Source organism: Xenopus laevis, chromosome 7L (assembly GCF_017654675.1).
Source record: "Xenopus laevis strain J_2021 chromosome 7L, Xenopus_laevis_v10.1, whole genome shotgun sequence".
Taxonomy (NCBI): domain Eukaryota; kingdom Metazoa; phylum Chordata; class Amphibia; order Anura; family Pipidae; genus Xenopus; species Xenopus laevis.
In genome coordinates, this window is record NC_054383.1 from 82,862,582 (window position 1) to 82,890,151 (window position 27,570).

The 27,570-nt window shown below is 39.6% G+C and overlaps 1 protein-coding gene across 2 annotated transcripts; it reads left to right on the forward strand.

The window, feature by feature from the left end:
- The first annotated feature begins 1,752 nt into the window (after positions 1 to 1,752).
- On the forward strand, positions 1,753 to 27,570 carry mpzl2.L (myelin protein zero-like 2 L homeolog). Of its 2 annotated transcripts, none has more exons than XM_041569262.1 (6): positions 1,753 to 2,123; positions 9,589 to 9,743; positions 20,801 to 21,011; positions 23,478 to 23,622; positions 25,202 to 25,276; positions 26,505 to 27,570. In XM_041569262.1, the coding sequence occupies exons 1-5, from the start codon at positions 2,057 to 2,059 to the stop codon at positions 25,251 to 25,253; spliced, it is 630 nt and encodes a 209-aa protein (XP_041425196.1). In that variant the 5' UTR covers positions 1,753 to 2,056; the 3' UTR covers positions 25,254 to 25,276; positions 26,505 to 27,570. The 2 variants fall into 2 exon arrangements, with proteins under 2 accessions (XP_041425196.1, XP_018080020.1); XM_018224531.2 differs by having other exon boundaries at positions 26,634 to 27,570.

The following is a 27,570-nucleotide window of genomic DNA, read 5'->3' on the forward strand; positions in this document are numbered from 1 at the left end:
TATTATTTATTTTATCTAGCTCCTATAACAGTGCTACTGTGTCTGCTTACACTGTTAGCCATTCAGTGCAAATAAGGCAAATACGTGTGCAATAAATATCACTGCTTGCACGTTTGCTACAGTATAAAGCAATTCATTTGTCTGCAACAGCTTCCTTATCCCCTTCCTTTTGCTTTGCTATTGTCCTAAAATCCCATTATAAAAAACATCAGGGGGTTAAGGGGGCATGAAATCACAGGGGGCATGGTGCAGTGGCACTACTGAAAAAAAGCTAAATACTGACTGGTTGCTATGGGTCACTGCCCAGGTGCAAATTTGTTTATAAATGAGCCCTATTGTGTTTTCTCTGTTGGTGTATCTATGCCAGTCTGCTTCTATTTGCCCCTTGTTGTGTAGGCTGGCATGCAGCGCCGCCATTAAAAATCACGGGCCGTGTACAACAACATTTTCTGGGTCCAGCCCACCCACCCCGCAGTTAAAAGACCACACACATCAGCACTAAAAATTATAAACCCCCCCCATACACAAGTTATAAAAAGCCATTGATGGTCAGGGCCCCCCATAAGTTAAAAAAAAATGTTGGCGCCAGGGCCCCCCTTACAAGTTAAAAAAAACATTGGGGCCCCAGAGAATATTTTTTTTTTAAAAAAAAACATTGATGGCAGGGGCCTACAGAGTATTAAAATAATACATTGGTGGCCAGGGGTTTAATAAAATTAAAAAAAACACTTTTTTTGTGGGTTCAGGACTTTAACTGCGGCTCCTTTCTTGGCTTCAGGTCTTTTTGAGGCTTCGGGACCTCAGCTCTTCAGGACTTCGGTGGCTTAGGCATGGCTTTGGCACTATCAAAGGGAGGGCACAGAGGGGTACTATCGGACTGGGCCCAGGCCTAAAGGTGGGGCTCTGCTGTGCCTGGGCCCAGTACGATAGTACCCCCTGTGCCCCCCTGCTGGCAGGCATGGTATTGGCCGTCAGACATGGAAAAAGCCCCCCATGTTTTGCTGATAGGTAGTTGCTACTTCTGTCAGTATGCATACTGGGAGAAGCTCAGCCTGTTCGCCACTGGAATAGGTATAGGAAACTCCACTAGATTATGTAAAATATCTTACATTATTACCGCTTCAGTATTCCTTTATAAATCAGAATTGATTTTTGAGAGAAAACATTCAGGAATTAAATATTGTTCAGTTACCATTGATTTATTACGGGAGATCTAAAGCTTAACAAGGTGTATGTGATGTGGAATATGCTGGTGCCAGATAAAGTATAATCTTATTCATAATCACATAACATGTTCTCTTATGATTTCTTCTGGCTACCAGACTTTGTTACCACACTCCAAAACACACACAAACACGGCTGAGAGAAAAAGTTAATTTAGAATTACGATTTAACATCCCACAGAGGAAAACCCCCCTAAAGTGATACACATATGAAACAGGACTGCCAATAGAAACATGTTGGCCTTCCAGGGCCAAGAACACAGAGGCCGACGGTGGCATACAGGATTATTCATAGAATAATAATTATAGGGCGTCCTAGGAATGATGGCTGCTCAGATGCTATACTGATGCTTTCCTGCTCTCTGTACCAGAATATAGGAGATGTAAAGAGTCAAGTTGTGGATTGTTTCCCATAGTAATCATTTTCAGGCAGTGTACATATAATAAATCACAGCTGAAGATATAGTCAGGGCTTCATACCTGCAATATGTACTTGAAGTGTTTGCTGTCTAATAATATGTACCAACCACTTACCTGTAAGTTAATACAATTCCAGCCTTCTGACTTTAAAAACTTTTCTCTATCCTAGTATTATATAGATGTACTCAAGTCAGATTTGTAGTTCGTTTGCTGATATTGTATAAAAGCATTGGCGTGTATGTAATGTGAGGAAACAATCTTTCTTCCAGGTTCCCAGTCCCTGCAGTGGTTTGTGTGCTTGTGTGTGTGTAATTTGAGCTGCAACAGGTAGGACACTCCCAGAACTTGCTCAGACATTCTTCCTAGGGTTGAGCTCAGTCAGTGCCTAGACACTAACACACGGTGAAGGAGTCATGCTTTCTGCTGCTCATGCTGTGGGTACGCTGCACCTGGCTGTCCTGGGATGTCTCTTTGTGACAGGTAAGATGGCGGTCGGCAGTACTGAGGGGCACGGTGGGCGCTTGTGGGGGCGGAGCTTACCTTATACGTTTAGATCCAAAATGCTGGTATGTGGCGCTGATCTGGCAGTACTTGCAGTGAGTTCACTGAACGGGAAAAGCTGTGCTACTGGACCTGTAACGCTCCCGGCCTGTGCAGGAAGCTGACGAATAATAATACAGATGTCGCACTCTCAGCACAGCCTTTCTCTTAGTCCAGCCTGATCATTTCCCACCTATTCTTTGCTCAAGTTCTAAGTGCGTGTGTGTGAGCTTATATCAGGTGATATGTGCCTGGCCGCTCGGACTGCTGCAATTTTACTCGATATTACCTGATAATCGCTTGCCAAGCCCTTGTATACGTTCCTGTAGAAGTCAGTGGGGTGATTTTGGCATTATGGTTCTGCACCCAACTAAAATCACGCCAGGTGCTGTTTTACCCAATAGTGTCCTGGTATTTTCTGGCATTTTACAAGCTCAGAATTAAAGGGATACTGTCATGGGAAAAAACATTTTTTTCAAAATGAATCAGTTAATAGTGCTGCTCCAGCAGAATTTTGGCTGAAATCCATTTCTCAAAAGAGCAAACAGATATTTTTATTTTCAATTTTGAAATCTGACATGGGGCTAGATCTATTGTCAATTTCCCAGCTGCCCCAAGTCATGTGACTTGTGCTCTGATAAACTTCAGTCACTCTTTACTGCTGTACTGCAAGTTGGAGTGATATCACCCCCTCCCTTTTCCCCCCAGCAGCCAAACAAAAGAACAATGGGAAGGTAAACCAGATAACAGCTCCCTAACACAAGATAACAGCTGCCTGGTAGATCTAAGAACAACACTCAATAGTAAAAACCCATGTCCCACTGAGACACATTCAGTTACATTGAGAAGGAAAAACAGCAGCCTGCCAGAAAGCATTTCTCTCCTAAAGTGCAGGCACAAGTCACATGACCAGGGGTAGCTGGGAAATTGACAATGTCTAGCCCCATGTCAGATTTCAAAATTGAATATAAAAAAAATCTGTTTGCTCTATTGAGAAATGGATTTCAGTGCAGAATTCTGCTGGAGCAGCACTATTAACTGATGTGTTTTGAAAAAAACATGTTTTCCGATGACAGTATCCCTTTAATATTTTAGTGGTTACAAATTCAGTGCATTAGTTATGTCTCCTTAACCCCTTCACTTTAGGCAAATGGGATGTTTTTGTCTCTACTGCCAGCGAAAAAAATGCCCCTGTACACTTGTCATTACTCTCTGGCACAGTGGCCTAACTAGATATTACTGGGCCCCACAGCAGATTATTTTTCAGGCGCCCAGCAGGTTGACCAGTTTTTACCAATATTTATTTAAATTGTATATGAATTAGGACCTCATGGGGCCCCTATACATAGGCCCCCCTGCAGCCACAGGGTCTGCTTCCTCTGTAGTTACGACCCTGCTTGGGCACACACAGCTGTAGGTTCTGCTGTTCTCAGCCTGTGTATTTTTGCAAGCTGAGAGAAACTTTGTTTCTGTTGTGTGCTGCCACTCCATTCTTCTAAGATTCCGCTTGTGTGTAGTCACACATAGTGGAGCAGAGGTGGGCCTGAAGATGGGTCATTTTGCATATTTGAGCTAACCTCAATTCTGCTGCACTGCATGTAAACGCAAATAGGCGAATCTAATTCAGACCAATTGAAATAGGGCACAGAGAGGATCCACTTCTCTCAGCCTGCAAAAATACACAGACTGAGAGCAGTAGAGCCTACAGGTCTGTGTACCCAGGTCTGTAAGCTGGCCACAGACGCAAAGATCCGATCGTACGAATCAACGTTCGATCGGACTTCCCCATCTCCCGACCTGCCACTAACCATTCCAATCAAATAGAATCATTCCTTACAAAAGAACAGATCAGCCGATGTTCTGCCCGACAGCAATCGTACAAAAAATGTCCGACCAAAGTTAGTGACAGTCTCCCTCTGAAAATCGTACGCTCGGCAATACATGCAGAGATATTATCGGCAGCCGACAGATATCTTTCAACCTTTCCGATCGACCAAACGACCAATCTCCGCCGGACGAAAAATGTCAGGACTCTCCACACACGGTCCGAAAATCGTACGAATCCTCAATTCGTACGACCAGATCTTTGCGTCTATGGCCAGCTTAAGATTCCGCTTGTGTGTAGTCACACACAGTGGAGCGGAGGTGGGCCTGAAGATGGCTCCTTTTGCATATTTGAGCTGACCTCTATTCTGCTCCAGTGCATGTAAGCGCAAATAGGCAAATCTAATTCAGATCAATTGAAATGGGGCACAGAGAGGATCCGCTTCTCTCAGCCTGCAAAAATACACAAGCTGAGAGCAATAGAGCAGTATCCTAGGGCCAAACATTGTGGATCTTGGCCTGTGGCGAAATGCAGAGAATCTGCTCCTTTGCTGCTGCTCTTCTGCCTCCTAAATAAATTGCCTTGGCTTTGGGTCCAGCCAGATGGAGCAGATTTCCGCATGAAATATAAAATCTGGCATTTGAGCTCCAAAATCCACCACATTAATCTGCACCAAAGCTGAGACAATGTATTCAGGTGCAGTGCAGCAGGGAAAAGAGATGCAGGCCGGGCTCCACATTTTGTGTATCTTCCAAAAATTTTTTGAGCTCAGTTGTTTTCAGATTGTTCACCAGAAATAAAGACTTTTTTTCAATTGCTTTTCATCTTTTATTTCTTACCAAAATTGAAGTTTAAAGTTTAATTTTCCTGTTTCTGGTTTTTCAGTATGGCAGTTGCAGATTCTGAACTGTTACAATTTGCTACATTTAGTTGATACATTTATTTGATACATTTCTCAGCAGAATCTTTGGAATATTAGCAACCATTAATCAATTCTAACAGATGCCTTCAATGAAACTTAGGGATTCTGTTCAGCAGGGCCAAAGATAAAAAATGTATCCACTAAATGTATTCATTTAAATCAGTTACAGAGTCAGCAAACCCTGCCCCTTCCCAGTGCTGTTTTGGAAAAACACAAGAAGATGAAAAATGAAACGTTACACTTCAATATTAGAAAGTAAATAGAAAGTAACTGGAAAATTTATTTATTTCTGGTCAAATATCTGAAAACAACTGAACTGAAAAAAAATGTTTGAAGGTAAACAACCCCTTTAATGGATAGAGCCCTGGAAGGTACTCATAGAATAGGGTCAGGTAGACCGCAGTGCAAAAATACTCTTGTGTAGAGGTCTGCCCTCACTGCTCTGTTTGCATTGGCTGGGCATCTTATCATTTCAAATAATTAGGAGCACTGTCAGACTTTGTTTTGACTGCTGCTGGTTTCCACTGTACATCAGTGGTGGGTTAAATGCTGTGTGTGCCATTAAGCTGGCCATAGACGCAAAGATCCGATCGTACGAATCGTGGATTCGTACGATTTTCGGACCGTGTGTGGAGAGTCCCGACATTTTTCGTCCGTCGGAGATCGGTCGTTTGGTCGATCGGACAGGTTAGAAAATTTCTGTCGCCTGCCGATAATATCTCTGCGTGTATTGACGATCGTACGATTTTCAGAGGGAGACTGTCACTAGTGTTGTCAGACATAAGTATCGTACGATTGCTGTCAGGGGCAGAACATTGGCTGATCTGTTCTTATTTGATCGGAATGGTAAAGACTTTGATCTGAATGGTTAGTGGAGGGTCGGGAGATGGGAAAGTCCGATCGTACGTTGATTCGTACCATCGGATCTTTGCGTCTATGGACAGCTTTAGACTTATTGTCAAATCAGCCACAGGAATTCCAAGCAATGTTGCAGAAAAGGTGACGTATCTAGAAAGCAAGTTAGGGCTTCTGTTGTTTGCCATAAAGGAAAAAGATAGATAAGATATTCGTAGGAGAACAAAACCAATATACAATTTAGGAAAATTGCTGATTCTTTCCTAATTCCTCCACTGGACCACCAAATTAAAGTAAGTATAGGGCCAGCTCAATACGTTAATATTAAAAGCCGTGAAAGTTTTTCAAAACCTTAAGGTGAACTATCCATACTGTATATAAAAGCTGTGACCAGTGTTCCTTTAGATTTATCTCTATTTAACTCTAACTATGTACTAAGCTGTGTGAATCCATGTTGGTGGCAAAACAGTCCTATTGCATTTATTTAATGTTTACATGATCTTTAGCAGCCTTAAGGTATGGCAATCCAAATTATGGATAGATCCATCATCAGGAAAACCTCTGGTCCCAAGCATTCTGAATAATGGATCCCATACCTGTATATATTTGTTGGATGCATTCACTTTATGGGTGATTCCCCTGCTTTCTAATTCTAAATATGTCTATAGAAAAAGTGATTTAAGTGATTGATATGCTTCCCAAGTTTGTTTTGGAAACAAAGAACTCTCTGCATGTTAGATCTTGTTGTTGTTGTTGTGCAAAAGGGAAACACTGTACCACTTTATATTAATCTAAAGGCACATTGTTCACAGATTATAGATCCTGTTTGGGTAATTCACCTTAAAGGAGAACCAAACCCTTGCTAATAAAAACCCCTACCCTATATAGACCCCCCTCCCTGCTCCCCACCAGCCTAGATGGTACCTTTGGTAAATGCCCCTAACCCTTTACTTACCCCTTGGTGCAGATTTAGGGCATCGGAGTTCACAGGCGCCATCTTCTTTTCTTTGGTAATCTTCTGGTCTTCTTCCGGCGCTTTGCCAATTTCCTGGACTTTCATCGCATGTGCAGTTGTCACGAAACAGAAGATTGCTCCAACTGCGCATACGCCAATACGCCACTCTATTACCAATGATTACCAAAGAGAAGAAGATGGCGCACAGTGAACTCTGATGCCCTGAATCTGCACCGAGGTGTAAGTAAAGAATTAGGGGCATTTACCAAAGGTACCACCTAGTCTGGGGGGGGAGCAGGGAGGGGGGTCTATGTAGGGTAGGGGGTAGGATTTTTATTAGCAAGGGTTTGGTACTCCCTTAAGGCTTCCTGAGAAGTGTTAGACACCCTTTGATGGTCTTTTAACATATTGCACTAGGTTGTTGTCTTTGTTTTCTTCTTTAGCCTCTGGCACTGGTCATTTTTATCAAAGGAGTACATGAAACGTGCCGTAGACATTAAAAGTAATGACACATTTTGCAGCAGTAAAACAAAACCATTTCTTTCTGAAACACAATTACACATTGCTTTGAGGAAAACGTAAACTTAAAGGGATTCTGTCACAGTATCTGTATCGGTGAATAGTGAAATAGTGCACTGAAATCCACTTTTCAAAAGAGCAAACAGATTTTTGGGGGTACCAAATCAGTGCTGTGTGGTCTTGGCAGTACACTTTGTTTTTATGCAACCAAAACTTTCCCCCAAGCCAGGAATTCAAAAATAAGCACCTGCTTTGAGGCCACTAAGAGCAACATCCAAGGGGGTCAGTGGGGTTCGGTGCTCCAGTGAATAGGAGACAGCAATAGTGGTTCTTGTCACATGCTGAAAAGTGCCATTACTAGCACAAGTAAATGGGAGTTGCAGTGGTGGTTTCCTGATGCCCAGAATTGCTACTAAGTTTTTGTACCAATATGGTGCATCGGCAAACGGAATTTTCTAATCTGCCTTGAGCCATACACATACCTATTTAAAAATTGGTTGAACTTTAGCAAAAGTTTGTTCCATGTTAGCTTACATAATAGGAAAGGTTCAGATTCCGTTTGCATGAATGGTCATATTTTCGGCAAAATAAATCTTGTGAATTGGTATTCAGTAGTGTTCTGCATATATTTATTTTAACGGGTGAATTTCCGCTGGGGAAAAATATGCTAAACAAAGATGCCCGAAGTTTACTCTGAGTAGCCCAAAGTAGCTGTGCCACATATATTTCCCCAGTGGCGGTTCATGTTAGCTGCTGAGAAAGCATTTGGAGGAGATTAGTCTCCCACGCTAGATGAGATTTATTGTGGGGCAAAAAAACCTTCCATCAGCCATAGCACTTAAGATGGACACTAAACAATTAACATTTTTCAGAAATTGAGAGTTGCCTCTGGGTGTGAGCCTGAAATATTTTAAACCATGGATAAAGGCACACTTCACTGCTGTCATGCAAATATTCGCATTACACCACATTTGCAGGGGCTAAACTAAAGATGACTGGTGGTGGCTCCACAACATACTGTCTGGGATACATACTGTATGCAAACAATCTGGGATACATATGCAAACTCTAACTCTACAGCAGGAGTCCCCAACCTTTTTTAACTGTGAGCCACATTCAATTGTAAAATAAGTTGGGGAGCAATGCAAGCATCAAAAAAAGTTTCTGTGGGGTGTCATATAAGGGCCACATTTGGCTAATTGCTAGCCCCTATGTTGACAGTCTAAAGGAGACTCTCTTTTTGGCAACCAAAACTTGCCTCCAAGCCAGGAATTCAGAAATAAGCACCTGCTTTGAAGCTACTAGGAGCAACATCCAAGGAGTTGGTGAGCAACTTGTTGCTGAAGCCACTCGTTGGGGATCACTGCTCTACAGTATCAAAAGAAAGAGTTTAATAAAATCATATTTTGTTGTACTACACCTCAGCGAATTTGGAAAGGATGTTCAGAGCATCCTGTTCCCAAGATTATGGCTGAAGTTGTGAGGAGCAGAAAGACATATTTTACACATTTGGTGGTCAAGCAGAGTAGTTATGGAGTTTAGGAACAGAGTGGCAACTATTTTATCCTATGGTTTTTTTGCTACAGGATTCAACCAAACTAGGGATGCAAATTAGAGCTCTTATGGGAAAACACTCCCAAAGATTGGCAACACACATACTCCCTGCTGTCAGATCTCTCATAGCAATTAACTGAAAGAAACCTAAATATTCCTAAGAATGATATGCTGAGTTAGTAAGTAAACTAGGTGAGAGCAATGGGCGCAATGCAATAAATAGGGACATAACAGCCAAATCTAGAACACACACTCCCTGTACTTGTTTTTTTTTTCCCCTTTTTCCTTCATGGTGAAATTGTATATCCTCTGGACACACCTTGGCTCTTTATTGACACAAAATATGTCACTGACTGTAACTATTAGGAGTCTAGATTCTTATGATAATGTTATGAATAAGTCTCGTTAAGCTTATTTGTAAAATGTAAGCTTCATAACAAAAGAAGTGAAAAGTCCTGTGTATTTAATACTAGCACAAATATTCAGTTGTTCTTTATAGCACAAAAATTGGACTCATACTACCTTTTTTTAAACCTTTTATGTAAAGTGTTGATGGCACTTGGAATTTAAATAAACTACACTAGATACATACTGCATTTTATTAGCTGCATCACTAATTTCTACCTTAATTACATAACATTGTATATCATTTTTTATTTCTATTCTGTGGTCTTTTTGTGCAATGATTCTTTAATTTAGCTTAGTGCTGTATTTGACCTACTTCTCTAGCCGAATGTATTTTCCAAATATTTCATTTTTTCCCTTACCTATCCAGCATGCTCGATTGAGGTGTTCACCAATAAAGAGCTGGAGGCTGTAAATGGCACGGATACCCGCCTGAAGTGCACCTTCAGTTCTTCAGCACCTGTGGGTGATAATATCATCATAGTCTGGATGTTTCGCCCCCTCTCGGGAGGAGAGGATCAAACTGTAAGTAATTATGCAGGAACTGGTGTCTGTTTTAAAAGTAGTAAGTACCATTCTGTCTTCTGGTATAATTGATGCTGTAAGTTTGACAAGGAAGTACCTCACCTGTCCAAGCTTTAGAATTTCTAATCTAACTATACTTATTTGATTGGTATTTCATCACCCAATTACACCAGCTTTTAAGAGGTATGACTAACCTATGGGTTTGGTTTTGGGCATGTGTATACATGATCAGATGCTTCTTTTGCAATATTCACCCTGTATTGAACAATTGTCAATGCCAGCCTGCTCTTTCTTTCACTGCAATGGTGTACGTAGTTATTTTTTTTCTTTGTGAGGCTGTGAATTATATTAAAGGGGCTTTTACATGCAACTACATCTGAATGTGAAAAAATATACCAGTGCAGCTTGGGGAGAGAGAATAAGGCAGTTGATAACACTAGTAATGAAAATGTTAGAGCTTTAGCACAACAGCAAATTTTGGGTTCTCCCAGGACTGAATACCTCATATTGGAACACTGGAGCATTGTGTTTCACTGTCTGAGGTCTGCTTATCATGTTTCCAAGAGCAGCTGATAAAAAGTGACCTGTGCAGAGTCTGGCTATTTTCGTAATGAATAAAACATCACTATAGGCTGAAGAATGGTCACATTGTGGAGTTCACACACATGTAATTGTTTCTAGAATTTAGCATATTGGATGATACTTGAATTCTATGAGAAAAAACGTATCTCCTAATCCAGTTCTATTTTATCATAGACTACAATAAAGTTTTCATATGATTAAATAGGAGATAAATGTGACCACTTAAGTGACTTTGGCCCATTATTTTGTAACTCAATATTGATACAGGGTTTTTCTTTCTTATTGGAGTATTTTTAGCAGTCTCGAAACCCTGGATAATTGCTGAAATTCCTGTTTTTCCACTCAGTAAACAAGAACAGAAACGATTGAAACTTTCCTGCTCACAAGTTATGTAACCTTTTGCATGCGCACGATTGAAAGGCAAAATATAATCAATATTAGAGCAAATGATTTTAAAGGGCTGGTTCATTTTGGCTGCACATGTAATGACTGGTTTGTCTGGCAGGATCTAGATATAATGTGGACTTATGCCGAATTGAGATGCAAAACCTTTAATACATCAGGGTTTTGCAGTAATTTAAAGACTCATTAAATAATGGCAGAGCAAGGTGCAGAGTCTGGTAATAGGGCACAAACAGTTCTGCCTCACTTTGTATGCGTCACTGCCTGTGTTTCGTAGTCCTGCCTTGGGGTTGCGATAGGTGAGCAGTATGGAGTAACTTCAGTTTCCCTGTTTGTCCTGTTTAGCACAAGAATTAACAAAAACTATACTTTTTTTGTGGTTAAAGTAAAGCATCCCCTATCTGTGCTTCCCACTCTGCATTACATTGTGCATGCAGTCATTGTGAACATTTACTGTAAATGAACTTGCACTTACTGTTTACATGTGTTAATGCAATCATATTGGTTAAATATGTGTGTATGGCTGTGGTATGTAAAAGGGAAGGTGGGCAAATTAGCAGAGATGCCAAACTAGCCCTTTACTCTTTTGGGTGTGTCTTGGCCATGATACTTTAATGTTCTAGCTCAGCGATCCCCAACCTTTAGAACCCGTGAGCAACATTCAGAAGTAAAAAGAGTTAGGGAGCAACACTAGCATGAAAGATGTTCTTGGGGTGCCAAAAAAGTGCTGTGGTTGGCCATTTAGTAGCCCCTATGTGGATTGTCAACCTACATTGAGGCTCTGTTTGGCAGTACACCTGGTTTTTATGCAACTAAAACTTGCTTCCAAGCCTGATATTCAAAATAAGCTCCTGTTTGAGGCCAATGGGAGCAACATCCAAAGGGGTTGAGAGCAACATGTTGCTCACGAGCTACTGGTTGGGGATCACTGTTCTAGCTAAACTATGTTATCAGCCTGGCCATTGTTCTGATTGCATTCCAAACTCCATTTGTTTTATTAGGTAATTTAGGAACACATTCAATGCTTTTCATTATCAGGGGTTAACTGTAATCCAGTAACCGGTTATGCCTGAAGAATCCATGTGAGTCAATGTGACTGCATCTGCTTTCGGAACACACACACACACACTACCAGTGACCTTTTCTTTACCACCAACAAAAAAAATGGCATTTAGGCTATTTTCAACCATTTGTAGGGACCCATAGAGTTAACAATGCCTCTATGGCTTTAAGTCAATAACTTCCTTTTCCCTAGTTACTGGGGAAAAGCTCATGTATTTAGTTTAAAGGGATACTGTCATTGGAAAAAAACATTTTTTCAAAATGAATCAGTTAATAGTGCTGCTCCAGCAGAATTCTGCACTGAAATCCATTTCTCAAAAGAGCAAACATATTTTTTTATATTCAGTTTTGAAATCTGACATGGGGCTAGACATATTGTTAATTTCCCAGCTGCTCCAAGTCATGTGACTTGTGCACTGATAAACTTCAATCACTCTTTACTGCTGTACTGCAAGTACAGCACCCCCCTCCCTTCCCCCCCGCAGCAGCCAAACAAAAGAACAATGGGAAGGTAACCAGATAACAGCTCCCTAACACAAGATAACAGCTGCCTGGTAGATCTAAGAACAACACTCAATAGTAAAAACCCATGTCCCATTGAGACACATTCAGTTACATTGAGAAGGAAAAACAGCAGCCTGCCAGAAAGCATTTCTCTCCTAAAGTGCAGGCATAAGTCACATGACCAGGGGCAGCTGGGAAATTGACAAAATGTCTAGCCCCATGTCAGATTTCAAAATTGAATATAAAAAAATCTGTTTGCTCTTTTGAGAAATGGATTTCAGTGCAGAACTCTGCTGGATTAGCACTATTAACTTTTTTTTTTTAAAAAAACATGTTTTCCGATGACAGGATCCCTTTAAGTACTTGCATAACCAATGCTATGGGCCAGGAGGTGCTGAGACCACATCCTGTCACACTCTGGTATAGTGAGTGAGAAGGGATGGATCTTCCTCTTTGTCTGCTGGATGCTGATCCGACTGGGTGTGCCCAGGGGAGCCTGGGTACAGCAAGGCCCAGAAAGCCATGTGCCTAGAGGGACCGGGTCCTCTAGTGTCTAAGTGGGGGGGGGCAGGGAACCCCATGAATGAGGTTAGATAAACAGGGTTAGTTCTGTCATAGACTCTCTAGGAGAGTAAGGTAGAGAGGACAGATAGTAAGAGCAGTTGGAGCTCCATTGAGGATTGTAGTAGGGAGTAGCTTCCCAAGGCTTTTGAATTGCCTAGAGTGAAAGGGCCACAGTGGATTGGGTGTCAGGATTTGAAAGGTGTTCTCTCTGATCACTTTACTGGGTGGGAGCCGGACCACTCTGAGGTATATTGCAGAAGAAAATGGATGTACTACCTGACTACCTTGCCTGATGGGAGTCACTGTCTCTGCCGTGTGCTGTAACCTGTTTCAGCCTGCTGCATTGTGTATGTCTTGTACCTCTGTAAGTAAACCCTGGGCTCATTTGTCTTGTACAAATAAACAGTTATCCGTTTGGTTTATCACAAGAATCTCTTGGCGCCAATTATTTCTATTTGATCTAGCAAAGTAGCGTGAGAGTTGTAGTTAAACTACTCCACCTGGGAAAGCGAAGGCCCTAGCCTGAAGTGTTTTGAGTCGCATGTAACCCATGCTCTAACAACTAGCTGGACATTAACCCCTTTTTGGTCTGCCTAGTCAGATTAGCATTACACATTAATAACATTACATCCCATTAATAGTAATATCAGTATTATTGTTAGAAATATGTTGCAATACCATCCCTCCAACAAGCCTGCACTCGTGGCTAACTCTTTTTATCTCCTTTGCCCTACCCTTACCTTTCTTACATTCTGTGACATGCCTGAGAAACGGTGCGTCTATATCTGTGGCTCCGACCTAGAAGGTTCTGCACTGTGGCTGACTTGGGCACTTCTCTAGGATGATACTGCTTTGGAATTTGTGTTATTTACTAAGCTTTCTTTATAGTGATTCCCTAGGGAACATGGCCATTTTAATAAAAGGGCAAATGGGCAGGATCTCCCAGAAATGGCAGAACTCTAATTTTAATCAACCACAGTGATCTACAAAATAACCATTATTACATTCCTTTTTAACTTTAATTGGAACAAATATTACCAAGGGCTATGTCTTGTAAAAAACAGCTGTCAGTGCTGTGACAAATTGTTTGATATGGGCTCAATTAGTGTTGTAACATTAATAATGTAAAGATTTAATTGTATTTACAGTATATTTTTTCACAAATTATCTCCTATGCTATAAACCATGACTTGTATATTGAATTTTAGAGAAGGCATTTGTAAGGCTAAGGGCAAAGACACACGCTCAGATTCTGGGAGATTTAAGGTGGCCATACACAGAGAGATCCGCTCGTTTGGCGATGTTGTCAAACCAGCGGATCTCTCTCCGAAACTCCCACCTTGAGGTGGGCAATATCGGGCTGATCTGATCGTGGGCCCTAGGGCCCAACGATCGGATCCTAGCGAATGGGCGGTCGGATCGCGGGACTGCATCAACGAACAGATGCGGCCGTAATTCGACGGGATTTTTAGTCCCATCCGATCGAGATCTGCCAGATCTCGATTGGGGAAGCCCGTCGGAGGCTCCCATACACGGGCCAATATTGCAGCCCCTTTTATCGGCCCGTGTATGGCCACCTTTAGTCGCCCGGCGATAAATCGCCTCTTCTTCAGAGCGACTAATCTCCCCGAACTGCCTCCCACTGGCTAGAAGCAAAAATCACCGGTGGGATGGCACTCGGGGCGATTTAACAATATCCAAGGAATAGGATATAAGGAAGGGGCGATTTGTTTTCGAAGTCGCTTGAAGTTTCCTTGTGAGGCAACTTTGGAAAATGGAGCGCACCGATTGCAATCCCACCGACGATTTACATTCTAGCCGGAAGGAGGCAGTTCAGGGAGATTTGTCACTGGGCTACTAATCTCTCAGAATCTGAGCGTGTGTCTCTGCCCTAAAGGTGTTTTTGGGCAGAAATGTGTTCTTTGCATGCAGTAACAGGCTGATGCCACTGATATCACTGCAAACCAAAGTGGTTTGGCAATTTTCATGCAGCACATGCTATTAGCCAACATTTTTGTGCTTTTTATAAACTATGTATCACCACACCTCAGTATTAAGTGGGTGTACAGTGGGACTACAGCTTTTACCATATACTGCATCTTGTGGCATCGCATATCAATAGCAGCGTTCAAGGGCACAACTACAGAGAAAGCAGACCGTGTGGCTTCAGGGGTCCCAGGAGCTATAGGGGGCCCCATGAGGCCCTAATTAATGAGCAATCAACATATACTGGTAAAACAGGTCAAAATCTGGATATGTTGGGGGGCCCTAAAATTAATTTGCTGTTCGTCCCAGTAACATCTAGTTATGGAACTGCCAGTGTTTGCTCCATTCCACTGAATGTGTTGCTACCACTCTAGTAGGCCATGTGCCAAATTAACAACAAAGCACTGTGTGCTGTGCTAGAAATCTCAGACCCCCCCCCCCCCGAAGTGGTGGTGATTTATCTGCAATGTTAGGGAATGCATAGTACAGACTGTAGCCCCATTATTTCTTTTGGTCAAATGGGAAAAAGGTACATGACCCCCCCAATAACTGTTGTGTTATAAATATGGCATCTGCTTGTATGCCTGCTTCACTGATCCAAAGCACTTTATTTTTATAACACATAGAGCTTCTGAAGCAACCACACAAAATTTACAAGACGCACTATACCATAATAACTTGGTTGTTTGCTTCTTTATAATATTTGGTGGTACAGCCAGTATCATACCCTTAGGGTCATATTTATCATGTTGTGTAAAAAATGGATCTGTTGTACAAAATGTAAATTATAATGACTGAAATCTGTCTCGCAATAATAAAAATACATGTAATGTATAATAATCATTGGGTTAAAATACAATACAGTGTGAACAAATGGTCGGTGCCACTCCTCATAACAGAAGCAGACAGATGGATCTGGAAGGAATAAAAGGATTTTCCAGAGTTAAAAACAAAGCAGGCTTGATGTATTTTATACTCAGTGGTACTTAAACCTCTCAGGCTGAAAAAAGAGCGCCTAAGCATTTAGTTAATATGCTAAGGAATCAACTCCTCCTTATTAACAGATGTACAAAATCCGCCCATTCATCACAAAACTTGATTCTTAACTACATAATCCTTATGAATACATACAACTAAATAAAACAACTGAGACTGGACAGTTTCAAAGCATAAAGAGTAAAAATCCACCACAAATCCTTTCTCAAAAGTCTGAACCACAAATCCTCGACTATGATTGGTGAAATCACTTTAGGCTGTTAATTACACTATTAAGGGGTTATGTAATAAAAGACACTATGTTTACCCAAAAGCCGTGACATATAGCAACCAATCAGCAGGTAGCATTTACTGGTCACCCATTTAAAACAAACATCTTATTGCTTGCTATAAGTTACTGCTCCTGGGCAAACATAGTGTATTTTATTACATATAGAGGTTAGTGTTTTTCACCTCAAATATTAATCACTTTTTTGTTAGTGGGGAGAGACTTATAGGGTCTTTTTTAAAGTTATGTGTGCAATGATGTATAAGTGCCACTGAGAAATGTGTTGGGCCTTCTTTATTTTTATCTGACGATGCAATAAAGCCCTGTTCTTTCCATCTCCCTTTGTCATGTGGTAAGTACAGCCCCCCACCCACCTTTTGGACTGTGCCTACAGCCACTCCCTAACATCCCTAACGTGTTTTGTGCCTGTTGGGGCACTTACTCATAGCACAATCAGGCATGAAAGGCTGCTTAGTTATGTCCTCATAAACCGGATTCCTATTTTATAACTGTTTAATAACTGTTTGCTTTACACTGAGGAGTTCACACAACTTTGAATTAATTGTGTATGTGCGTGGATTAATGTAAGACCAGCTTTAGTTGTCTACTTCCATATAAGTACAAACCTAAAAGTACATCAGCCCCACTAATGCAAAGTAATGACTTTTTTTCATTATACTTGCCTTCTGGGTTCTTATAGGTCGTCCATTAGTCAGGAGCAGCATGGACCTACTCTTTTGTCAAACAATGGCCCAATCAGTGCAGTTTAGTCATTAGTTTGTGATTAAATGGCACTGATATCAAGGCAAGATCCAGCTTGAAGCTGTTATTTTAACCATATCTTCAAGCATTGTAGTGTGTATTAATGGTTCAAATGAATTAGCTCACTTAATCAAAATCTGGTGGGCCAATGATTATAGCTGTAGGGAATTATCAGTCAACCACTTAGGCAGGATCTCTATCTAATATAATTATTTAGCTCTACCATTAAATAATGAGATGCACATTAGAGGTGGAAGAAATTTAAACCCTGTATTATTGGTACACATGCAAAATATGCTGAGCTTTTATTTAAACCAATGCAAGGAAAGAAACTTGGCAGGGCTAGAGAAGATGGACTGCATGTAATGATTCCTTTTAACTCCTGATTAAGAAGAAAACATCATTGTATATTGTAAACCTGTTTTTGTCACAATATAAAGAGTAAATGGCAGGTATGAATCCTCATTGATTGCTATGCAATACCTGTAGCTAAAACGTTTTATCGTTGCACGTTACACTTCTCCATATTATGGATGCATTAGACATTTATAGAATGTGTGGAATGTTGAAAAGCTGCAGTATAACAACCAAATGTATTGCAAAATATACAGTCGTTTAGGTCCGCACCCAAAGCTTGTACAGGTGAGAGTTTTAGATTTGCATCTATGTTAATTGAGTTGATGAAAGAGCCTTGACTAACCTTGTTTGACTTGCGAGGCTGGCATATGGCATAGATACTGACACATGGCATACTACATATTAAGACTGTATATATAATATTGCAGCCCCCTTTCCATTTCCCACATTCATGTTCTTTTAATGTCCAATTGACTCCTGTATACTACTTACCTCATGTTTTCCTACACAGAAATATTTATGAATATTTATGCCTAATGTTATGGATTTTAATAAAGTAAATAATACATTTAAATTCTCTGTAGTTTTGGAGTTGCAGTTGAACCAATGACACTTCCATTCTCTGTTACCTGAAGTACACACACATAAACAATATGGTCAGTTTATCCTGGAGTGTGGGAGGAAGCAGGAGGAAACATATGTAGATATATATATATATATATATATACATATATATACATTTCATGGCGAGTGCTGTTGATTGGAGTTTCCTGCACTGCAAGGTAGTAATTCTTGTCACTGGTCTAAATTAAGAATTTGATTGTATTCATCTACATTAATTAGATATAACAATGTATACGGTAAAAAACATTTACACACAATCACACGCTCCTTCTTATACACTGCATATGGAATTGTACTTTGGCTTATAATGCATTACACATTGTTCTATTTGTTCTGAAATACAATAAGTGCAGCCATGACCTCTGTTGCAACAACCCTATTTGTTCATTATCACACGCTATTTGTATTTCAGATTTCACAGTGGAAGGATGGTGACAGACTGGGAAATCAGTTGCCCAGTTGCTGGTGGGATGGCATATAAATCGCATTGGATTTCGTCACAAGGAAACTTCGGAAATCTGAAGCGGATCGTATGCCACCCTGCCAGCGATTTGTATTCTTGCCAGGAAGGAAGGCATTTGGGGAGATTAGTCGCTTGCAGAAGATTTGTCATTGGGTGACTAATTTCCCCCGTCTGTCACCACCCTTCCACTGTGAAACCTGTTGTCACAGTAGAGAAGATTTGTCACTGGGTGACTAATCTCCCCATGTGCCACCACCCTAAGGGCAATGGCACACCAGGAGATTTATCGCTATCGTAAATGTCTGCTTCTTTGGGAAACTTATCTCTTGTAAAAGCCTCTTGAGGCAACTTCAAGCAATTCTGGAAGACTGAAGCAGCACATGGGTTTAACCACCAGCGATTCACATTATTGCCTTTGGGAAAACTTTTACAGAAAATTAGTTCCCACAGAATCAGAGATTTATCTCTAGCAAATAATCCCCTGATGTTCCATTGCCCTAAGGGCAGAGACACATGGGAAGATTTCGGGAGATTTAGTCGCCTGGTGATAAATGGCCCCCTCTTCAGGCAACTAATCTCCCAGAACTGCCTTCCCGACGGCTAGAATCGAAATCACCAGCAGAATGGCATTTAGAGCGCTTCATTTTCTGAAGTCGCCCGAAGTTTCCTCATGAGGCAACTTCGGGCACCTTCAGAAAACAAAGCTCTCGGGGTGCCATCTCGCTCGGAGTGCCATTGCGTGCCTCATGCTGTACACCTAGCACTGCCTTCATATCAAAAATTAGATTTTAACTCTCACATAAGGCGGAAGCATGCAAATCACTCCTTTATGTCCCTGTGGCATCCAGAACCGCTGGTTTTATAGCACAGATACAGCCTCCAGCTCTCTGTAGGGATGCTGTAGGTTCTCCCTGCATGCTGCCAGGGGGCGGCCACAGAATAAGATTCCAAAGACAGGTGTTCCTGTGGAAACCATATTCCAGCCTATAAGAGCTTCACCAGCCAGTCATCAATATACACAGGCCAAGAAGCAGCCCCTATGATGGCATTAGCAACTTGTCCTGCCTGCACCTGAACAACTGTGTCAACCAGGGTGCAGGCACACACAGCTGATTTTAAAGCAAGAATGTAAACTCATTAGTTTCTGAACCAAAATCAGCTGTGGCCAATACAAAAGTTCCAGGTGCCGGCAGGACAGGGTGGCAACGTATGGCTAATGCAGCCATGGCTAATGTCATGCTGAAATACACTGGTCAATAGGCCAAAAATGCCACTATGAAGGCTGGGTGCTATCAGGCAGATGTATGCATTGTCTGTAGGTTGTCATTTAAAAAAATACCTGAAACTGCTATAAGTTGCAAACACTTATATCATTCAAAACAAGTTCCCAAGGCATGTAAATTAGGCCTCACATATTATAGGGGGAAGAGCTAAATTAGCAGGGTTCACCCGCATATATAATGTTAACTAATACCTCCCAGCATTACAACTAATAAGCTTGAGCTGAGTCTGTATTGGAGTCCCAGTATTGACTGAATTAGTGGTAGAATGCCTAATGTATAAACTTCTTTTTTTGGATCCACATATGTGGCAGCTGCCACTGGAGGCCACAACCCATCCCCGAGAAAAAGTTGTCCAGCTTGGTTGAGGGAAAAAAACAAAAAACAACTCAACTACCTGCAGTATATGGGAACGGGCCAGGTCATGGACTAGATGAAATAACAAGAGAACTAGCACACTTATCAGCTGTCTGTATCACATTACTATATGCCTTTTGAATTTACTCCAGAGGCAAAATGGCTTTGTTTGCAACCTTTGCACTTGACATTAAGCGGCAGATTTATCAAAGGTTGAATTTAGATTTCATGGGAGTTTTTTTTAAACTCCCATAAACGCCCATGAACTCGAAGGTCGACTGAAATTCGACCAACTGCAATTTATTAAAAGATTTGAATTTTTAAAACTCGGGTAAGTGGAATTGACCTGCAAACTTGATTCAAATTCGAATTAAATTCGATTTGAGTTTTTCCTCTGAAAAGGAAGGCAGCAAAAAACTCCAAATTGATCCCAGGACATCCCCCATAGGCTAAAAAAGCAATTTGGCAAGTTTAAGGTGGCAAATAGTCGAGTTTGAATTCTTAAAGGGATAGTGTATGATAAATTTCGAAAATTGAATTAGAACTTTTAAAAAATAAACTTGAATCAAATTTTAACTATTCCCTAGTCGAATTTCACTAAAAAAACTTGAAAATTTGAATTTTGAAATTCGAATTTCAAATTTTTACTTCGACCCTTGATAAATCTGCCCCTAAAACTAGACATTTGCTTTCATTGTTCTAAGTAGGATAATATATTCTAATACTATGGTAAACTTCACCCTTTGTTTAAAGATAGCTAATGACACTAAGGTTTATAGGAATACCTTTATGTTTATATGTCATAGCCTGAAGACTAAAAAAGATTTTTCTAACCCCTCTTTCCTTGTAGATCTTTTATTACCACAAAAATGCATATCCTCAACTTGATGGACGGTTTCAGGGCCGAGCAGTTTGGGATGGAAACATTATGCGCAATGATGCATCAATACTAATCAGAAACATTCAACCTATGGATAATGGAACATACCTGTGCCAGGTTAAGAATCCTCCAGATGTACATGTTGAAATGGGTGAAATCCAGGTCAGAGTGGTTAACAAAGGTATGTACCAGGGGGTTTACGAAGAGACGTTTCGCTTAGACCAATGTTATGATGAGGCCTGCTGTATTTTTATAGAGCCTTTCTAAAAGAGGCAATATAAACCCCATATTTAACAGATGAACTACTGTGATAGAGGAAAATGATTTTATGTGTTCATTTTCTTACAGACATATATTATTTCTCTTACAGAGTAACGTATATATACAGTCATATGAAAAAGTTTGGGAACCCCTCTTAATTCTTTGGAGTTTTGTTGACTGAGTTTTCAAAGTAGCAACTTAAATATATAACATGCCTTATAGAAACAGTATTATTTCAGCAGTGACATAAAGTTTATTGGATTAACAGAAAATATGCAATATGCATTATAACAAAATTAGACTGGTGCATACATTTGGGCAGCCCAACAGAGATATTACATCAATACTAAGTTGAGCCTCCTTTTGCAAATGTAACAGCCTCTAGACACCTCCTATAGCCTTTGATGAGTGTCTGGATTCTGTATGGTGGTATTTTTGACCATTTGTCCATACAAAATCTCGATTATTGCAGGCTGAGAGGGGTTCCCAAACTTTTTCATATGACTGTAAGAGTAAGGAGCTGGTCCTCTGAACATTTTTCCTTTTATGGGACTTTTCCTAGAAACATTTTACAACTTAGCACCAGTAGTCATTATCTTTAGTTGCTGCCCATGAGAAACAGGTTTAGGATCGGAAGAATATCTGATGTGAAAGAAGACATAGTCCCACACTACTTAATGCTTGACATTGAGGCTTGGGTAGGGCTTGAAACATCTTTCTGATAGGAATCTTGCATGACTTTTACAAAATAAATGAATGTGTGCATATGTATATGTAAACTATATTTTTTCCAGAGGGGCACATACTTATTTTTAACATAAGCTCAATTAAGAATATGTTGGCGTGGGATGTTCTTTGCCCATTTTAGTTGTCACTTTCAAAAACTGCTTTACTGAAATGCTCCTCACTTTAGACCTTAGAAGGTCCAAAAGAATTTGGTTTGTAGTTCCTCATTCCAAATTATTCTGGTCATGGCTTTTTCCATGGAGGCAATGTCATAATGTATATGGCATTCTTTTTGTGGTCAAAAGTTTCCTAACATTTAGGGGCAGATTTATCAAGGGTTGAATTTCGAGATGATGGGAGTATCTCTCTCTCTATATTTAAAAGCTGTATTCGATCACATTCGATTCGAAGTCTTTTTAAAAAAAAAACTTTGATTTTTCAAAGTGCACCAAATAGGTTCTCGGAGGTCTCCCATAGGCTAAAAGAGCAATTTTAGATAGCGAATAGTCGTAAGTCGACAGTACATGATAAATTTCGATATTTGAATTTTCTAATTGTTTTCAAATTCTAATCGAATTTGGACTATTCTCTAGTTGAAGTACACTTAGGGGCACATTTACTTAGCTTGAGTGAAGGATTAGAAGGAAAAAAACTTCGAATTTCAAAGGTTTTTTTTGGCTTCTTCGACCATCGAATTGGCTTATTCGACCTTCGACTACGACTTCGAATCGAACTAAAAATCATTCGACTATTCAACCATTCGATAGTCGAAGTACTGTCTCTTTAAAAAAAACTTCGACCACCTACTTCGCCACCTAAAACCTACCGAGCTACAATGTTAGCCTATGGGGAAGGTCGAACGAACGAATTGCGGTAAATCATTCGACTTCGATATTCGAAGTTGAAGGATTTTACTTCGACGGTCGAATATCGAGGGTTAATTAAACCTCGATATTTAACCAATAGTAAATGTGCCCCTTAAACTAGCTTGAAATTTGAATTTAAAAATTAGATTTTTCAATTCAACCCTTGATAAATCTTCCCCTTACTGTACATGTACAAAGGCTAGTCATATGTTTGATGATATAACATCTCGCATTTGCTGGGAAAGCTTCGATAGATGTTGTTATTTGATACTATTCAGCCACAAGAGCAGTAAGGTAGGGCAGTGATGTTGGGTGATCAGGCCTGTCTTGAAGTTGCTGTTGTAGTTTATTCCACAGGTGTTCAGTTGGGCTCTGGGCATGTCAGCCAAGTTGTTCCACTCCTATTTCAAACGCTGAAACAAAATATGTATGGACATTGCTTTGTTCAGTGTAGAAGCCACTTCTTTTCACTGGCTGCATTACAGCACAAATAACAATAGCAATTACAAATAACATTAAAACCACTGCATGAAAGTATATTAGAAAGTTAGCATTACATTTTCTTTTTTTTAAGCAGTGGTTTATTTTTTGGTTTATATCCAAGTTAAAATGATAGGTAGGGTAAGATCAATCTTACACAGGGCAAGAATTTGTTTCGTTTTATCTGTGTGGTCACACTAGTACTTGTCATAATACTTACATTTTTTATTATTCTGTTACTGTGTGCTGTAATTTCTTAAAAGGATCCTCTTGTATGGCCAAGATAAAACCAGCTCTTTTCAATCTCCCCACAGCAAAGTTGTCTGAAATATTTGTGCTGGCTTTGGTTATTGGAGTGGGCAGTGCAGCGATCATCCTGATAGTGCTAGCATTTGTTCTTTATCGATACTGTCGTATGAAGAAAATCCATCGGAGTACTCCTGTGTCTATGCTAGAATGGTAAGAGACATCCGCTAGGCTCAATAATACAAATAGGTCTTGTTGGGAGAACACCGTATTTCATGGATTTCATTTACACTATGATTTGTTTAGTGAAGCATGTTGAGAAAGGTCCCAGCAGGGACCGAAGCGTTATGTTGGCTAGAACATGCTTCACTTAATATACTTTTTGTTTTGAAAAATTGTTGCTGGTTGATTTTGAAAATATATATGTAAAACTTTAACCGTGCAACTGGGTGAAGTTGAGAAGCGGAGTGACCGCCATCTTACCACTATATATATATGTATACTTTGAGAAAGGCCTCGGAGGAGGCCGAAACGTTAGGCTTTAAGCTTTGCAATAAACACTTTTATTTATATGAATAAGACCTGTGAGTGCGGATCTCCTTGGATTTTTGGTAAATAATATTTTTGATACTGCACCCAGGTATATGAACTTTTTATTCGAGAGTGCCGGCTTTCTGTAGACTTTGACGTAGTTGGCCAGCTTAAATATATTGCAATATATGGACAAACAATCCCTGTGTTGTTTAAAGGGTAAGGCATTTTTTAGTAGCAGTATGCACAAAATGTCGCTGTCTTAAATATATTGATAATGGGTTGAGTGCAGAGGACCTCTTGTAGTTGACTATATGTATTTTGTGGTCACACCCTCATTGCACCCCCGCCTAATGGTTTTAAAAACTAGTGGTGAGCACAACTTTCCCTTGTTTGTTATAGTTATACAGGAGCAGTGACCAGCTCCATGTTGTAGCTCCCACCCCTCCCAGCTATAGTCAGGTGATCCCACTGGTGTCTAATAAAAGGGCAGCCAAGTTTGGGAGTTTTACTTTGAAAGCAGCTAGTGAGTTGCAGGTAAAACTTAGTCCCTTTGTAAAATGTATAATTAAGCAATTGAATTCTTAATGAATCAGATAAAATTAAGCGTAGGACTGGCCAGATATGGGATGACTTTGACGTAGTTGGCCAGCTTAAATATATTGCAATATATGGACAAACAATCCCTGTGTTGTTTAAAGGGTAAAGCATTTTTTAGTAGCAGTATGCACAAAATGTCGCTGTCTTAAATATATTGATAATGGGTTGAATGCAGAGGACCTCTTGTAGTTGACTATATATATATATATATATATATATATATATATATATATATATTATATATAAATAAAAAATATATATATATTATTATCAAACCTTTAAGAGCATATTACAAGGATCCTTGTAATATGCTCTTAAAAGTTTGATAATAAATTATATTTTTTGAAAAAATTCCAGTGTGCACTGATCACTACCAAAGGACATGTGAATATTCAATATAGCAGCAGCACCTGGTAAATTATTGGTTTAAAGCATGCAAGAGACCCTTTCGGTTTTGCGTTATATGAGTTATGCGTTATATGATATATACATAATTTTGTACTCCATTTGTAAAATATATTTTATTAAATACACATTAGCATACAATTACTGCACCAAATAAAAGGCTGAAAAGAGGAAAATAAGTAAATAAAAGACTATTTATGTGAAGCAGTGTCAGATTTTCCTTTTGTTTGATTCTTCTCTCAAATTTCTTTTGCAGTACAGAAAAGTTAAATGAGAAACCATGCAACATGAAAGAGGTTTATGCGTAATCACTTGGGGCACCCAATCAGAGGTCAGTCACTAATCACATTACTGAGACAAACCAACAATCAATAGTAACAACGTGGCAATGATATTACAAGTTCATATGTCGCAGACAAAAGTAGTACTATGTTTGCCAATGATAAAAGAAGTAACTAATAGGTCTGTCTTCTATAAATGGTTTTTGTTTTTAATTTTAAACTTTAAATGGGTTGTTCAACTTCCTTTAGCAGTTCAGGTGATTTTAGAGAGAAAAAAAATACCTTTTTCAAAGCCTGTTTATTTTTGACTGTTTTTCTTAAATAGAAGTTTAAAAAAGGGTCTCAAAACAAAACATTCTGTGCATACAACAATAATATTTGCTAATGCTCATATCAGATAGTAGTTATTTACTAATAAAGGTTAAGATAATTATTCATAAGCAGGTTGTGTTATATAGTATCTGTATTTCAGAAACACAACCAGCAGTAGTTATTTTAAATATTTTAAATTAAAGCATTATTACTAATATGGTTTCTAAGTCACTCTCAAGCATAATTTACCCTTATGTGAAAGGACAAGCAGAAACAGCATTCATTATGCTTTATTTACAAAACACTAACAATTATGGAGCTGTACTGTACAACATTAGTATATGTTTGCAACACGGGGAGGCCTTGTGAGGCTTATGGCTCATATGCAGTAGTGTTTTATCTCTGCAACTTTTCCCAGTGGACAGTCAATTAGATAAAGCACAGAAAATTAGGCTACTCTGTTGCTTGATTGCTCTTGGCATTAAGGAGTATAACACAATCTAATGTTCAAGGTCTTTGATTTAACTTCGTCTAAGAAAATCTGTTTTGACATGGGGAGCGTTATTTACTAAAATCCAAATTTATCTCATTTATTAATTAAAAAACACAGCTAGATTTAATCGGTAAAAACTCGATTAAACAAGCAAAAACCTGAATCGTACAATTTTTTTTCTTGGTTTTTTTCCAAATCGCTTGATTTTTTCAGATTTTTTCCTGAAAACCCCAAATTTTACAGATTTTTGCCTGAAAAGTGTGATTTTCAGGTTAATTACAGTGCAGGTCTGAGATGGTGGATTTTTGGATTTGGGCTTTTTGCCACATCGGGCTTTAATCTTGAAAAATTTTGGTTTAAAAATAAAACAAAAAAATTAAAAAATTTGAGTTTTGCCCTAAAAAGCCAGACCAGAATTTAGTAAATAACACCCTTAGATGCTACAAACATATTTTCTCTCTCTGTTCATGCAGGTCACTTGAATTAATCTGGTCCGAAAACCCTTGGCTTGGATCCCAACTCCCCAAAAGCAGCAGAGCTGTAATGATGGGAAAAGTCTGTCATAAAAATATGAAAGTTTTTTTATCTTGCTTTATTTTCAGAATAGTTCTGTGGGACCAGAGCACAAACTACTGTTATTCCAACTCTGCCAGAGTTATGGGGACCATGCGGCATTGATGTGATCTGCTATGATGCCACAAGGAACCTTAGCTCCAAAGTACTAATGCAGATTTGACGTACTTACACATTTCTGTACCCCTATTGTAATTATCACATTGCCTTCCACATCTGAAGCCGGATATGCTCAAGACGGATGTTTAAAATTTGGTGTCTGTGACGCTAAACCCTTTTTTAATTTTAGTCGTTTTTGTATGATTACATATGGTGTTTTTTTGTTTTGTTTTTTTAAGTCCTTTTCTCGTAGATGTATGTGTATGCACTCACTGGAGCAACTAAAAGGATTCTTCACTGCTCCATAATCTTTATCCATTTTATTACCTAATGATAGTGTTTGCCTTAAAAGCTGTTGGCTCAACCCCTCAAGATCAAGTCATCAACTTGTTGGCTTGTGTATGGTGGCTGTAGATTGACCTGCCTGATTGATATGCAGCATAAACCGATTGACCCATAGGCCTTCATTATGATCCAATAATTATTGAAGTAATCAGATCATCCTAATATGGCCAAATGTGGTGAAAATCCACTTGTTTGGTGATTTCACCTAATGAGCAGTGTATGGTCAGTGTTCAGGAACTGGCAAAAATAATACCCTGCACACATCATACATCTTGTTTCTGACTTGATATAGGAGCCTTCCAGAGGTTCTCATATGCTAGGGGGGTTACACTGCCTACTAAAGTCACCTAACAAGTGTCCCTGACTAATGTTGCTGCCCTGCTGCACTAGTGACAGTCAAACAGCTATAGGCAGGCTGTGGGAAGGCTGTTGATATGGTTTTTCGGCTGCCACTGCAGGTAAGGAAGCCAAAAAATACTTTATGATCATGACTTCTATAATTAGAAAGGGTACACATACACA

Excerpts from the sequence above, each read along its gene's own strand:
- mpzl2.L (XM_041569262.1), top strand. The coding sequence starts at position 2,057 with ATGCTTTCTGCTGCTCATGCTGTGGGTACGCTGCACCTGGCTGTCCTG. Across the intron at positions 9,744-20,800 it reads CGGGAGGAGAGGATCAAACT|ATCTTTTATTACCACAAAAA; the intron begins GTAAGTAATTAT and ends CTTTCCTTGTAG. Across the intron at positions 23,623-25,201 it reads CCTGTGTCTATGCTAGAATG|TACAGAAAAGTTAAATGAGA; the intron begins GTAAGAGACATC and ends TTTCTTTTGCAG.